Raw genomic sequence first — 16,933 nt, 5'->3', positions numbered from 1 at the left:
AATTCACCATCAGAGACTTCCGTTTTTTTCTGCTTATAGAGGAGATGTGTCTAAAACGCGTCTGCCGGGCAATTTGACCTGCCTGGTTTTCTCGTAAACCAGCGAGAATAGAAATGCAATGGATATAGGCAATCGTGCTAGTCAATGATAGAATCCTACCATGCAAGTTTTACATTTGTAACATGCTTTAAAAAATTAAAAAAATTTCGATGTAATTCTCTACATCATTTCTATAAGGTTTTTGTTGCTTGAAACCGATTCAGAGGCGATAACTGTTGGTCATATTTATTTAGTCCAGTTCCCAGTGAATATCTCAGATGAAGAAAATGGTAAGAAAGGATTCTTTTCCTTCTCAATTTGATATTTTCCGCATCAGCTTCCCATCGAGCAGAATGGCATACCCTCGATCGGGGTAATTTGCTCGCTTTCGGCCGTAAACATTCTCACGAGGGAAATAGCTTGTATGTGAGGGATGCCAGATGATTTTTTCAAATATCTCTGCATGGCACGAATGAATGTCTTCAAATGTAATCATAATGAACAAAAATTAGCAAACCATCAGGATATTTCTAAATCATGTGCGATAAATCACACAAATCAATTGTTTTCACATCTATATTATGTGCTCAGAGAATGCAGGAAAACAAGAGCATGAATTGGAGAACTAATGCACGAATACTGGGAGAACACGCTCACCGGAGGAACGGTTTCTTCTCTTCGCTGGTGGGCATGAAGGGAATAGATTGATGGAATCTCTCATTCATACAAGCTGTTTCTCTGAGCTTTATAGTCTCTGAGAGAAACAACTCCTGGGCATTTCATACTTCTGCTAGGCCATTTAACACCGTATGATTGGAAATTTAGAATTTGGGTGCCTTACAAAATAAAATTCGTAGCACTTTTGTTATTCAGTATCTAAAATACAGAATAATTACAGATGGCTGAGGGTGAACTAATCTACGTACTTACGTAGTTGTTACCCTAAATTTTAAGAGCACGGTCAAGATAAATCCATTCTCGCTGAGGGGGTGCGTATTACACACTTCTCCTATACCTTTTCTCGCATTCATGATCCGTGGAAAACATAGTTAAATTAATCGAATCAGAAATCAAAGAAATGTTTCCAATGGCTAAACCTAATAATAGTCAAATACTTAATTACTGAAGGCGAGACGTGGGTTTAACTTATGCATTTAAAAATGGAATACACCCAGGTTTTTTTACGCGGTTTATTTACGCGGATTTTACACCTAACGCGGTTTTTTTAAACGGATTTTCCAATAAACGCGGTTTTTTACGCTGATTTTTCAATTAACGTGTTTTTTTTACGCGGTACCACATCACGTGGTCACATCTCCCCCTCAGTTCACATTTTTCTCTCATGTTCCCTCAGAGCATATTACGGTAATTAGTGCTTATAACGGAGCTTAGCGCTTAGTGTCGCACCTTATCACGATTCTTACGTGGATTTTAGGTGTTGGGTAACGGGGAGCTCGCCGAGCGATGCAACGTGACGGGGTTTTTACGGGCAGCGATTCGTGAATGTCTTTCCCTGTCTACTTAGCACTGGACGGTCCAACAGAGGAACTGCACGTGCATCGGCAGAAGAATGTACAAATTACTAAGTAATCTTCTAGCAACAGCAGATGACCTCATTCGTGAGGAAAACCGAACTATACCCACCAGTAACCAACGAAATTGCAGGAAAAAACTACGAGTTTTCGGAAGCGAGCAACACTTAACTTTTTACTTCCGTTCTACATAAGGATAGTCCCATTTGATATATATCATTAGGTGACATGGTTTTTTTACGGGGATTGTCCAATTAACGCGGTTTTTTTACGAGGTAGATATCCCCCGCGGAAAAAGAACCTGGGTAATTTCGTAATTTCGGACGGCGGTGAAAAAAAAACTACAAGAGATAAAACAGTTGATCAAATTTTTCTCGAATGCTACATTTATTAAGTATTTTGAAAAAACGATTCGATGCCCTGCCGGGCAGCCTTACCTTAACCTTAGCCATGATCGATGAAAAAATAAATGTCAGCATGTTCTTCAGATTTTTCGTAACCTTTGCGATCAGCTGCTTCTCTGTTTAACACGTTAAGCCCAGCGTTGGTCCCTAGGGGCGTGATAACCACACAATTATTGAAGTAGATTTTCCGTTTCTGGTCGTAAATTTTCTATCGTTTGAAGTTGGAGGACTTTGAAAGGGTTGGCGTACTTCAGTACATCTATCTATCATCAGCCACTCTTTCTGAGTGATTGCCTGTTGCTCAGACATGGCGGGCAGAAACAAACGTTTCTGCATTAAAATGTCCAATTTAGTCATGTACTTGTTCACAGTTCGGCCGGTTGCTCCGACTACACGGCCTAAGGCGCCGGACGATGGAGCTACCTTGCTCTCGGTCTCAGCTTCTGCTGCACTTTACGATTGCGCAGCACAGTCGGATGAACAGAGCCAGGATTCCTTTCAACACATTCGCCATTCTACTGAAGAAAGAGGATGTTGTAAATGCCGGATCGGCTATATACCCGCGGGCCCAAAGTGCCTCACGATGTCCAATGTCCGATGTCGCGCTCTGGATAGAAATTGACACTACGAACAAATATTCGGACGTAGTTATTTCATTTCAGAATGTTGTATAATGTAAGAGAAAATACTTTCTAATCTTCATTTTGACGTAGGACTACATCTTCAATTTCTGTACCGGAATGTAAGTTACGTTAATATTTACAGTCTGGGTAAAGTGACGAATTTCATGCCAACTCGACTGGCCGCTGGCAGCACCATCTCAGATAGCAGTGAAACGTTGTGGGTGTAAAGACATGGGTCATTCAAGCAACTTTGCATACTTGAAATATTCAAAAAATAATTAGACTACTTTTTGGAAAAAGACAAATTTTTTTCTTAATTTTTTACAAAATTTATAACTTAAAAACTATGATACCTACAAAATTCTTGTCAATGGATAAAATGTAGGAAATTGTTTAAATTTTCACAAAAAAATATCAAACATTTTTTGCAAAAAAAAATTCGCTGACAAAAAAGTTATTTTAAAAATTAAAATTCATTTTTCTCAAAAACGTATTTTTTTGAATTCCCAAGAATATATATATGAATAGCCCTTACAATTTCCAAAAAGTCGTCCATGTATCGAAAGATGGGCACTTTTACAGGGAAAAAGTTTTTCGAACAACAACTTTTTCATGTCTTCTTCGAAAAAAATACAACTATCCCTAATTTTGCTAAAAGTCAAGATAGCGATGTACTGTATTCGACAAAGTTTTAGATCATGTTAAAATATAAACTTTTGTCCAAGACAACAACTTTTTATCTTTTATAGTTTTGGAATATAAGTAATTTTTGTATGAAGACTCCTGAAAAAAATAATGTTTTTCTCGTAACATTTTTGCATGTAAATTCTCACGTTTGACATGTTCTTGAAATCTTTCTAAATAAAGAAAAGTAAGCAGAGCATGAAAATTGCGATAATTTATACATAAAAATGTTACGAATTAAACATTAATAGTATTTTTTCAAAGAAAAAAAATGAAAAAGTTGTTGTTCGAAAAACTTTTTCCATGTGAAAGTGCCCATCGTCCGATGTATGGAAAACTTAATTAAATATATGTATATATATATATATATATATATATATATATATATATATATATATATATATATATATATATATATATATATATATTTGGGAATTTAAAAAAAAATGTTTTTCAGAAAAAAAGAATTTTAATTTTTAAAAGAACTTTTTTGTCAGCGGAATTTTTTTTCCAAAAAATTTTTGGTATTTTTTTGTGAAAATTTCCTACATTTCATCCTTTGATAATAATTTTGAAGGTATCGTATGTTTTGAGTTATTAATTTTTGTAAAAATATAAGAAAACAAATTTATCTTTTTCCAAAAAGTAGTCTAATTCTTTTTCGAATATTTCAAGTATGCAAAGTTGCTTAAATGACCCATGTCTTTACACCCACAACGTTTCACTGCTATCTGAGATGGTGCTGCAAACTCCTAAGACGAGTTGGCATGGAATTCGTCAAGTGCGAAATGAGCGGAATGAGAGAAATATAAACTGGATTCATGAGGTGACCCCTAGTACCATAAAAGGGAAAGGGGAGGGGAGTATAATTTGCGCTGGATATTTCCAAACAGAAATCGACTTCGCCTGAGATTTTATGGGACGCTGGCTGGCCCAGAAAGGATCATGTTGGTTTGTACATCAAAGCTACCGAGCCCTTCGAGTGGATCCATGCGGAAGCTTCTATGGATTCTGGAGTTTTAGAAACATTGTCATCATAGCTTATCCCGTTAGTATCAGCAAATTATTCACATTTATGAAACCGACATAATGCGGTGAGATTTTATCAAGACACTATTTTGAACGTTAATATCTCTTTGCCAGTTGAGGGAAGTGGTATGACAAACATCTCATTCGAAAGATGAATGATCTCTTAGTGATGTTTGTTACATACGTATCCAAAATTTTTTTTCAATAGCTCAAAAATTGCTTTGAAAATGAATTGTTGAAATCAAAATCTATCATGATTGTTCGATGGGTCAATTATGCTCGCTCTGGCTAATTCCGTTTCTATTCCGCTACCGAGGTGAACGAACGTCCAAATTTTTTCACCTCAGAATATCGCTCTGAATTATATTTTGAGGCATATGAAAACAGAAAACAGGTCTAAACTTTATGCATAGGTATTATTTTGTTGATATTTTTAATAAATTAATTCAATATGCTTTTAAGCTTTCTACTTTGGTATCTATTTGATTGAAACATAAAAAATCATCGAATGAAATGCTTTTCAAATGAAGCGAATAAAAATCAAACTTCGGACACTAAATCAAATTTCGGACAGATTGAATTCAAATTTCGGACACTTTATTTTGTAGTTTTTTGAACGAAAATTACATTACACTTCATTATACTGCGAAACACTCACCAAGCAATCACAGTAAACTGTTAACGATGATGAGAACTGATGAAACACGGGAGGAATTTAAATATTGATTAACGGGTAAATTCTACGTGCTCACGCTAAGCAAACGTCAAACACAAACGATAGTGAGTAGTGTAGATAGATTTTTGCCGATTATGTTATAATTCAAATGTAGTTCTCATATGAAATGATAGTGAAACCAAGGGATTACTCCAAAGAAGCAATTGTGATATTAATTTTATAGTTATACCATCAGTGCATTAAGCATTTCAAGATATTAGAACAAAGTGTCCGAAATATGATGTTGTCCGAAATATGATTCAGAACGGTACATCCACAGAATACGCATGGGAGAAGCTCTACGCTTGCTTAGACTTTTCAGAGATTTTTGGAAATATTCATTCATTGAGAATCGATGCAGATGCAATTCAAACAAATGATTACCAAATCAACGGTAGTCCTACGTCAACCTTGCAATTGTATTACAGATATAACCTTTCCCTAGTTTTTTAAATTATTTTTTTACCTTTTTTATGCCTTACATCGAATATGGGGGCCATTCCGGAGCAAATTGACAGATTTTAATGTCAAATGGATTGGAAATGATTCGTTTTTGTTTTTGAAACAAATTCAAATCTATTCGAAAATAGTTTGCAACTAACTATCGCATGAAATGGTACGAAATGATTCGAAGTGAAATAGTAAATTCAGCAGCAATAATTGCCAAATTTTATTTGACGATTCTCCATCATCATTTATTTCACTTTATCCTTCATATCCATATTAACTTTAGTTGAAAAGGTTGATTGCCGACGAAGAAAAATGGTATGAAAAATAACATGACCCCGAACCGGTAAGGATGAAATTTGGATAATCGAAAGCAGCGCTTTCGATACACATCACTCGTTTCACTACATAAAAGATATAAATACAGACCAAGCAAGAGTAAAATATAAGACGTGTATAGCGAAGTTAATTCCAATTCCAAAACTTGGATAAGACAATTCTGATTTTAGAGATGCTTGCTAGAGGCGAATGAACTGCAAAGTTTAAAGCCTCTTAAAAACAAAGAAAGAAAGAAAGAAGAGATGCTTGTTGCCTGTTGACTGTTGAAGCACACACACGAGTAAACAATCCCCTCGTTGCTGAAATGTTTTATTGTGGAACACACAATAAAGCCTTCTACAAAAATCAAAGTAGAATACCATTTCATATCATTCTAATGTCAGGAAGATGGCAATCCATGAATAATAATGTGTCGTTTAATCAAATCATTCAATATTTTTACACCTTTTTTATGTTTTCATCATGAAAATAACAGATTACTTCATTCCTGATAAACGACATAACATGGGGAAGTACGAATACGGTATTAAGATATGACATTTGAATTATCCAAATCTATAATATTCCATAATTTCATTACATTTCAGTCACTCCCAAAGTTATTGCCTTCCAATTTTGCCTTTCATTGAAGAGTCAACACATTTTCGTTAGTTATTTAATTTCATTAGTTCTCATCATTCAAACATTCTTCCACTTTACAAATTTTGTTTCATAAAACGGTTTCATAAAACACCACTCCATTGTGTAACCCATTTTGCACTCGTAATCAAATTTCCCGACCATCCTAGAGTTACTCCGATGAAACCTATTTCTTCCCCTAATTGAATAAGGAAACATCCTGCAAATCTGCGACAAACTTGCTCCTGCATGGCCACTGATTGCAATCGTCAAACTCGAAAACGACCACGAATTAACCAAAATTAAATCTCACCTCGTACCGAAGTGTATAGGTGTATCCGACCCAATCCGTTACCACTGTGCTAACCAGTGCAGCAACGATGGGCGGCAAAGATATCCTTTCGCTGCTACCGGCGTAATCTCTGAGCAGCCAGATTACAAACGCTTCGGTGCAGCCAGACCAGCATGCAACAGTGGCAAGCACCCAAGCCTAGACCGTTGGAATGTTGCCAAAAACCAAAAGCCGAAAACTTTCTGGTCGTTTTTCATTATTGCGAGCGCCACTTTGGAGCCATTTGTAGGAATTTACCCATCCCCATTGCTTCCTGGTCGGTAGTTTATCCCTTCGTTGCTCAACGGAGAGAAAAAACAGGCAGTTATGTTGCAATTGTCGCGTGAATTTTCCAAGTTTCAGACGGGCACAAAGCACAAGTCCCAGACGAAGTGTATTTGCCGGATAAAGAAGTGACCCCCCATGTACACGAGTGTATTTTTATTGTGGGCTTTGTGAAAACCGCGTGCAAGATTTTCCATTTGTCTGCCCACGAAACCAAGTGAGAAAATTTTTAGTTTATGAAAATGCAATTAGCGTTCCTTCTTTTTGTTTATACAAGCGCCACTTTAATCGAAATTTTGTCGACAATGAATTTTAATCAACTATCCGCTTCAACACCACTTTTTTCCAGACGAGAATTTGGACTGGATCGCTTTGTGCCTGCTTCCTTGATCGACGGTATGAAACGCAAGGAGCTCAGACGTTTGCTTGGACATTTCCTCAAATTAAACTCCCAGATGACGGGCTCGTCAACAAAAATGTTGACGCAGTTACAGGTAAGCTTCCGAATTGTATCCTAACTTTGGAACTGTCGCCAATCGGAACGTGACGAAAAACTTTTCAAATAACGTTGATACCAGCTTGCTAGTTTATCCGATTCTTGTGACTGTGTCTGATGAAAATAAATTTTCCGTCCGTGTTTTTGGCAGGCGAAAATCCATTATTTGGATATAATCTCCGGGCTGCCTAGTTACGGTGCGAAATGCTTCAGCACGAACCAGCGGGACGGCGTGGAACGGGTTCTGCTAGTTAGTCCTCGCTTCGGATTGAGCCAGATTGCGGGTGTGCGGAACACGGTGGTAAGTAAATTGCAGTTCTCCTAACAAAAACGCACCTATAGTTGCCGTTTGCACCTCGGAAGACAAAAGACAAAGTTTTAGACTGTCACTCCCCCTGCTATACAGCTATGGGAAATCTTTCTTTCAACTCGTGCCAACTACTCGAAACAGAGTGATTTAGAAGCATTGAGTTAAGTTTGCTAGTGTGTTTTTTTTTGCTTTCAATTCAGAAGAGTTATATCAGTTACTCGTCACCTATATTGTACCAGCTCAGAAATCAAGGTCTTTGAAGAAAGAAGTGACTGCATAAAACAGAATCCAGTACATATTGTCATTTTAAAAATAAAATAGTTTTTCGAACATTGTCGGAGTTCGTATGGCTATAGAAATCTCTCATTCATTCAGCATTCGAGCTAATTCTGTTTTGCGCATTGCGTTTTTAAAATGCCCCCGGCTTTTAACAGTATTCAACACTTATCGCCTTTTGGGTTGATGTCTATAAGCGCATAAACCAGGCTAGTTCAAAAGTTTGTGGACCGAAAATGAGAAAAAATACATGATTCAAAAAATGACATTATTCTTCATTATTCTCCGTAGGATTCAATACACCTCACCAAGAAACTCTCTAAGCTACTGTTACAATAATTTCTTCATTGGGTAGGAAACATTTTCCACGTGGAAATTTCTTGTTAATTTGTGGAATGAATAAAATTGAGATCCAAATCTGGTGAACAGGGTGAATGTTCAAAGTGTTTCGTGGCTTTCACATTTAATCGTGGATATCATATTTTTCACTCGCTCCAAAGCTTTTGGAGAAAGTAAATGATTTTTTGAATTAAGTGAGAAATTAAATCAGGTATCATATTCTGGAAATTTTCCTAGCTTTAACATCCCCGTTTCTAAAATTTCTACCATAGCCCGAGTCATGCCAGTCCCCAGTGATGGTAATTTTGGATTTGGATTTATACGGACATTTTTGAACGACCCTCGTACCATTCCCACTTTTCTTCATTTTTTTAAATTCGTTTATTTTCAGTTACACAAATTTAAAGGAGCCGAATATGTAAACTATATATTTATATATATTTCTCCATAAACAAATTTCCTTAATTCTATAGTTAATAAGGTAGAACACAGATTACTCGCGGTCGGCTCGAGTTTAGAAGGGTGACATATTTTTTCAGGAAAAGGATCCATCCTTGTAGGAGATTGTAACAAAATTGTTGATCACACTAAGTTAACCTATCTTATATCTACTATGTATTTACATTTCAACTTATTCTATTGTCAGTAAGAAGAGCACCGATTGCTCGCGAAGAAAAAAAGAGGGGATGAGAGTATAAGGACAATCACACACGAAGATCGATAGCTTTAACCCTTTCGTCGCCCCGTCACCCAGATATGGGTGACATTTTCCTCGTTCAAATTTAATAAACATATTAATATAATGTTTATACTATACTTTTTATCAATTTATAGTACAGAAGGTTTGCACTGGAGTTTTTTTGCGAAACCCTTATAATATGACTTTGCCATGTGCTATTGTTGTCAATTCGTCTTCAAATAGAAAGAAATTTCACTAGATCATGTAAAAGTTGTCTACAAACTATGTTTGGTCTTCATTTAATAAATCATCCGCAATTTGGGCCTCGCGAGAAACTCAAAAACAGTGCATTGGGCGACGAACGTGTTAAGGAAAACATATATTTGGGATATGTAATCGAGATCTAACAGAGCCAACACATCTCTCACCGATACATTGGGCTGTCTTCCTCGGGCCTGAAGGGTGTTTTCTAAATTCGATCTAGCAACAAGATACACCTCGCACGACCAAACAACGTGCTCGATGTCGTGGTAACCCTAGCCACAAACACAGAGATTGATGCTGGCAAGATTGAAACGAAAAAGTAGCGCATCTAACGAACAGTGATTGGACATGAGTCGGAGAAGGTTGTTACTGAACTTATTTGTCCATTGATTACAATAAGATCTAGCTCATAGATTCAGGGTCGTTTCGGATGTGAGGCGTTCTAAATCACAACAACTAGTTTTTAGACTAAACTAACCTTAACATTTATTGTTCACATAGATTTTTTTTGTCTCCGGATCCACCCAAGCCACCACGCCACGTCTCCTGCTACTGCTGCTGTTGCTGGTTCCCGATGTCCTGGATGACTCCTCTTCATGAACTGTCGGTATTCCGGCGGGAAAATCTCTGCTGTCACGCAATGCTGCGCGTGATGACGTAACAAGGTGTACGCTCTCTCAAATAACTCCACAATTCTTGGGGGTAGGGCGTGGCACTTTGAAAACTGTCACACGGCTTTCCGTTCACTTGCACGAACGTTTTCTGGGATTTTTCCACAGAAATTTCGATCCCTACTTTCTCACTCGAGTTACACCGTTGATGCGTGATATAATCACCAGCGGATAATTTCCACGGAACGTGTGGTTTAACAACGTGTTGCATCTTAGACTCTCGAGGGCCGAATAGTCCCCTTACACGTCATCCGACATCCTTTGCGAATTGCGGATATAAGCACTATGCCAGATCGCCAGAGTAGATGGATCCTTTTTGTCGAAAACACGTTACTATGGGGCACTCATTGCAATATCTGTTGTTCGTGGGAGTGTTTACGCTATTCATAGTATTTTGACGTAGGACTACGTCTTTCATTTCTATACCGGGGTGCAGTCTTCCGTGTTTCACATTGAACACTGGGTACGAGACGAACAGTGTTCTCCCTACTCTCGCAGTTTTATGTTTGCAGACAAACATTATTTTTTGTACCCGTTGTTTAAGAATGTGTCATGTTTGTTTCCCATGATGTTCAAACATGATGTTCAGTTTCTCTCGCATTTTCATCCCAAGCAACAGCAGTGTGTAGAGTAAAAGAAGCGAATTAGACAGCACACCACCACCACTCAACACACGGTGTGTTGGTGCGTTGATATGAAAAGGGAAGGGAAGCATTTATCATGACAATGGGTGCTTCATCTAAAATTTTGGGCAAATAAAATACACCTCTTTAACTGTTCTAATCAACATAAGCGTCAATTGATATCAGAGTTCTTCACAATTGATATCATTATTCAGTCCACGCATCAATTTATAAATTGAATTTATGTAACATCGGCTATTATCAGCTTTTTGAACAAGTACTAAAATTGAATAAAGCGTGGCGGAGATGTTTAGTTACCCACATCAAAATACCAAGAATTGGTGTGAACTTTCCTGAAACTGCATCTAAAACATATTTTTGGGTATTTAACTATTTAGCCAGTATTTGTATGACGTCGCTCCGCTGCGCACTCGGTTCCGTAGACTTCAACTGGCAACATACACGGAGAAAAAAGATTCATAGAAAACTTCTTTCTATTTAGAAAATGGTTTCTTTTCACGGGAAATGGCTATGGATTATTTAATCAGATTTGCAAAATGTGCATGAATTCATAGCCTCTGAGTTCATGTAATTTTTGTAATATGAACTAAATTTCTAGTTAGTTTCCGCGAAAAAATACTCTACAACGAAATGTTTTAGGAGCAAACTAGCAAAAATCATGTTCATGTTCCAACAAAAACATGTAATTGACTATTTGACTATTTGATTTATTTCAGTCGGCTTTAACCTTTCAGGTCATTCGCCGCAAAAAAAAAACATGGAATTTTCACATCGCTTGGACATGTGTAAGTGTTTTTCGGAAGACTGGCTATAACACGTACTTGTCTCCAATCATCTGGAATAATATTATGCTCCAGAAACCGATTGAATAAATTCGGCAAGCGATGTTTCGCCACATCAGGGAAGTTTTTCAACAAGTTGAACTTAATTCGATCCGATCCTGAAGCATAATTGTTACAAGAAAGGAGAGCAAGAGAGAATTCTACCATCGAAAACTCAAATTTTTGAACTGATTCCCAAGGGAAAAATACGATTGAAAATTTTCAGGGGTTCCACGTTTTTTTTATTTAAGTCATTTATTTTTACAGGCTCAGTTACATAGGTTTAAAGGAGCCGAACTCTTAGCTATACTTTTATTAGTATATATCAACATGTTTCCTTAAATCTAGGGTTAATAAAGTAGGAAACCGATTACTCGCGGTCGACTCGAGATTAGAAGGGTGACATAGTTTCTTTTGGAAAAGGAGGGGATATAAGGATATTGTACAATGTTCACACTCGCATTCACACTCACGCTCATCATACTCAATTCTTAAATCTATTATTATATCTATTATGTATATACATTTCAGCTTATTCTATAGTTAGTCAGAAGGGAAACAGTCGCTCGCGAAGGAAAAAAAAGGAGAGGATAAGGGTGTACGGACAATCACACACGAAGATCGATATTTTTAGGAAAACATATATTTGGGACATGTAATCGAGGTCTAACCGAGCCAACACATCTCTCACCGGTACATTGGGCTGTCTACCTCGGGTCCGAAGGGAGTTTTCTAAATTCGATCTGGCAACAAGATACACCTCGCACGACCAAACAACGTGCTCTATGTCGTGGTAAGTTTGGCCACAAACACAGAGATTGCTACTGGCAAGATTGAAACGAAAGAGTAGCGCATCTAACGAACAGTGATTGGACATGAGTCGGGAGAAGGTGCGAATAAAGTCCCGACTCAAGACTAGACTTTTGAACCACGGTTTGAGGCTAACCTTAGGGGAAATTGAGTGAAACCACCGGCCCAATTCATCTTCATTCCATTTGCGTTGCCAATTAGCGATGGTATTTTTACGGACTAAAGAATAAAATTCATTGAAGGCGATTTGACGCTGATAAATGTCGCCCTCAATCGCACCTACCTTTGCTAATGAGTCAGCCCTCTCATTACCCGGAATTGAACAATGTGAAGGGTAATGACCAGTCTTCCATGTTTCACAAAAAACACTGTGTCCGGAATAATTATGTCCACGCTGCTGTTCACAGTTTTGTGTTTGAGTACAAACATGATTTTTTCGTACTTGTGTTAGGAAATGTGACATGTTTGTATTCGTGGTATGTTTGGACATACGATGTTTAATCCCAATGTTTCACATGATGTTCGAACATGGTGTACAGTTTCTCTTGCATTTTCACCCCAAGCACCGGCAGTGCGTAGAGTAGAAGAAGCGAGTCGGACACCACATCACCACCATTCAACGCGTGGTGTGTTGGTATGTTGACATGGAAAAAAATGCTTTCCTATCATGACAATGGTTGATTCGTTTAAAATATTGGGCAAATAAAATAAACCTCATTATCTGTTCTGAACAAAATAAACGTCGATTGATATCAGAGTTTTTTACAATTATTATCATTATTTAGTGCACGCATTTCTTCGATTCTTCGAGGGTGTGTAGTGAATGCGGATGAAATTACATTGCCGTTTCGCAATATCTTCCATTCTTGCATCGAGCTGTGTATGTCATGTGTGTGAAATCAACATTAGGTATGAGTTATGTCCGCTCGCTGTGTTGCACTTACTTACTCCTCGCTCGCAACTGTTGTTTCATTCCATTCCATCAGTGGAAAGAAACTCCATACTCCTCCATCCCTTGTCCATTCTCGCTCGATGTTCGCCAGCAACGATATTGCTCCAAACGAGAAGTGGTGATATATTGATCACGATATTGACCACCAAACGAGAAGTGGTGTGGGTTCAAATCGTGGATGGCTTGTTTATACCAAATAAGCTGGTAACGAGCAGAAACGATTGTATTAGTTGCTCGATTCTGACGGTACGGTTGTGGGAAACACACAAATCGGTAGAACAAATGTATGGGAAAATCGGAATGCTTCCAGTTTTCATTAATTTAAACTGTTTAGAGATTAGGGAATTGTAATGTATAGCATATCAAACAAATCTTAGAGAATTTTCAATTCGATTGGTATGCAAATCATCAGAATCCGTTCGCTGTGAAAATAGTTATTAACGTTAACTTTATTTAATAAAAACGTGACATGTTTTCTGATTTGGCACCCTCCCTGAAAGACGTAGTTCTACGTCAAAACGAAGAAGAGGAGAAGAAAAGATTATGCAATCGCATACACACATAGCATATGTAGTGTAGTGTAAGTGTAGCTTTTAGTTTTTTCCTTCATTCAGTTTGTGATAGCATCGAAAAATTAACGGTCTAGCCGCTAAAATTTCTCTGCTGGTTCTGCTGTGTGCCGTTGAAGGTTAGTGAAAATTTGATATTATTCCAAGGTGTTTTACAGTGAATGTGTGCCGTGTTAGAGCAAGCTGAGTTCTGTTTGTGCGACGTTTAGAGACAAAACACTCCTCTATCACTTCGAGTTTTTGAAGGCGAAAATCTCGGTCAATTTTGTACATTCAAAGTAATGGAGCAATAGTAACGTTTTAATATGATATGTAGGGTTACCGCTCCCATATTCATTTCATCACCTCGTAGTCCATCCCATAGCATATGTGGATTATAGCGCTAGTGGTTTTGTTTATTATTTTTTATTTTTGTATTTTTTTATGGTCCTAAGCAAACATGATAACCAAAATAAACAGATATTTTCGTGCTCCAATCATTTGTTAACGAGTGGGATGAAAATAAGGGCTTGTAATGAATAATGGGACCCTACATATTTATTTATCATTGTGGTCTGACATATTTTCATCGTTCAAAAAAAACAGGTAAAATGGCGAAAATAAATGTAAAAGACAAGTTTTTCCAACTTGACGAAGCTACGCAGCTTTATAAATGTTTGGTACAGGGATGTCACAGTATGTTGAAAGGCGCCGATAACAGTTTGAAACGCCATATTGTTCAGCAACATCCAGTTGTTGCGAAACTAGTCGGCCTGGAAGGATATAAGAGGACATCAGATCGACAAGCTGATCAATCCGAAGGGCTGTCAGTCAAAAGAATTAAAAGAGTTTCAGTACCGGTAAATCCTGACGATTTTTCATGTGGATTAGTGCAAATGGCTGCAGTCAACAGTGTGCCATTTAACTTTTTCGATAGTGATGCTTTCAATAAAACAACTGGTGTTCTTGCTAAGGCTCTGGGTATCCCATGCAATTCCAAGGCAATGGTCTCTAAAATTTCAAATGTGGCCAATCAAGTTCGTGCTATGATTGCAGCTGAAGTGAAAACCCGTATGGTTTGCTTTAAATATGATGGTGTATCACGTCACCAACGGAAAATTTTTGGAATTAATATTCAATATATCCAAAATGGTAAGCTCGTTATCCGAACGTTATCAATGCTTGAAATGAAAGAAAGGCAAACAGGCGAGAATATAAGAAAGCATATTGAAGAAGTGCTCAAATGCTACGGACTGAGTCTTTTGAATATATACTCTGCTACGACTGATAATGGTCTCAATATGTTGAAGTGTACTGATGGTCTACGAATTGGGCAAGACATGGTTTTGATGATGCAGACAGATAATGATGTTCCAGCTTCATCCGAACAAGATGTGGAAATTATTGAGAAGTCCGATACAGACGATGATAGTGATGAAAATGATTCCTGCTTGGATGTCATGCTAAGTGATCTAGAGGATTCATTTTCGAATTCAACCGAGGGATACATCGAAAAAATCAAATGTGGAGCTCATACCCTAAATCTTATTGCCAAAGACGTTTTAGATGTGGAGTCCGAAGCAATTCTCAAAGTGGTACGCAAATCGGTTAAAGTCACGAGAAAGGTGGAGTTCAAGACATATTTTGATCTTGCCAGAATTCCTTTGCCACTTATTGATTGCGAGACGCGCTGGGGATCAACGTGGGCCATGATCGACAGTATACGTACTCATGAAGGATTCTACAGAGATATCGGAAGACAATGCTCAGAACTCTTAATCTGCAATGAAACATGGGATTTCATGAAGGATTATAACGAGGCGTTTGAGCCTCTGTATGTGGCTACAAAAACATTCCAACGGGAAAACTTCATATACGGAGATGCATTCAAAGCGTTTAAGAAATGCCAATATGAACTAAAAATTAAAGTAAGCACACAACATCGATTTTCAACGAGAATTATCGAAACTTTGGAAAAAAGAATGAGTGAAATGTTTAATAATAAGGCTTTCAAGGCAGCATTGATCTTTGACCAAAGATGGTGCTTTGTAGATTCGCCTTTTTTTTCGAAGGAAGACAAACTATCTGCCATTTCAAGTATTTTTTATAACTAAAAATTTGTGTAGTCATGTATCGTTGCAATTTTCTATACGATTTAAGTAAACGTTAATATATTAGGTTGAGGAAAAAGTAATCCATTATTTTTGAGTGAATTATCGAGCAATAGATTATTACAATCTTCTTCTGATCCCAATTTCTTATCACTCTGAAAATTTTGCAATGCGAGAAAAAGACGGTAAACAATTTTTAAAAAAACTAATAAAAAAATAAAAAAATAAAAATTAAAAAGATTAATTAAATTGCATGTATTTTGCTGTTGCAGTATCGGCCTGACTTGAATTTTCGCATTTATGAAAGAAAAGGTGTAAAATGTGAATTTTCTCTTTGTTGACCTCCATTGTTAATACCCTGTAACTCAATACTGAATGGAACAAACAGAAAACAGCAAAAGATTTTTTAGTGTGAAATGTCACCTTTACAACGAGCCTAAACTCAAAATTGTATGATCGATATTACGCCAGATATTGATCACTAAAGCCAGCTACCGTGAAAATAATGAATAACTTTTTCCCCAACCTAATATGTGCACAATTATGCTAAGGACTATTCACAATTTGCGTAATACATGCATCAACTCTTTTAGTCGATCAGGGAAAAAAATGGATCAGTATTTATATCGCAGATTCGTTTGTTGTAGTTGTAGTTTACATCAAAACGTAGAAAGTCTCATTCGAGACAAATCAATCCAAAGTAAAAAAACAACAACAACAATCCAATCCAAAGCAAAAAACAACAACAACAACAAAACCAATGCCATATTATTTTCCATCTCTGCCCACTTTTAACCCATATTTTATATGAATTGAAGTCTTATGCGGACTTTCCATTCCTTACCATATTGCGTAATTTTGAATAGTACCCTTAATACCAAATGGGGTCCAGGAAAGCTCCCTGAAATGTAAATTAATTTGATAAAAAACTTGCTTTACCGTATATCGTTAAAATGAAATAAGTTG

General features: G+C 37.1%; 1 protein-coding gene across 5 annotated transcripts in view; it reads left to right on the top strand.

Moving 5' to 3' along the window:
* The window catches only part of LOC129778971 (uncharacterized), a 533,137-nt gene that overhangs the window by 490,645 nt on the left and 25,559 nt on the right, over positions 1-16,933 (top strand). For all 5 annotated transcript variants that reach the window (XM_055786185.1, XM_055786184.1, XM_055786183.1 and 2 more), the window contains 2 exons: positions 7,396-7,540; positions 7,694-7,843. In XM_055786185.1, the coding sequence (XP_055642160.1) occupies positions 7,396-7,540; positions 7,694-7,843 (295 nt within the window). The remainder of the gene's footprint in view (positions 1-7,395; positions 7,541-7,693; positions 7,844-16,933) is intronic.

Source organism: Toxorhynchites rutilus, chromosome 3, assembly GCF_029784135.1.
Source record: "Toxorhynchites rutilus septentrionalis strain SRP chromosome 3, ASM2978413v1, whole genome shotgun sequence".
Classification (NCBI taxonomy): domain Eukaryota; kingdom Metazoa; phylum Arthropoda; class Insecta; order Diptera; family Culicidae; genus Toxorhynchites; species Toxorhynchites rutilus.
This window is presented reverse-complemented; position numbering and strand designations above follow the sequence as displayed.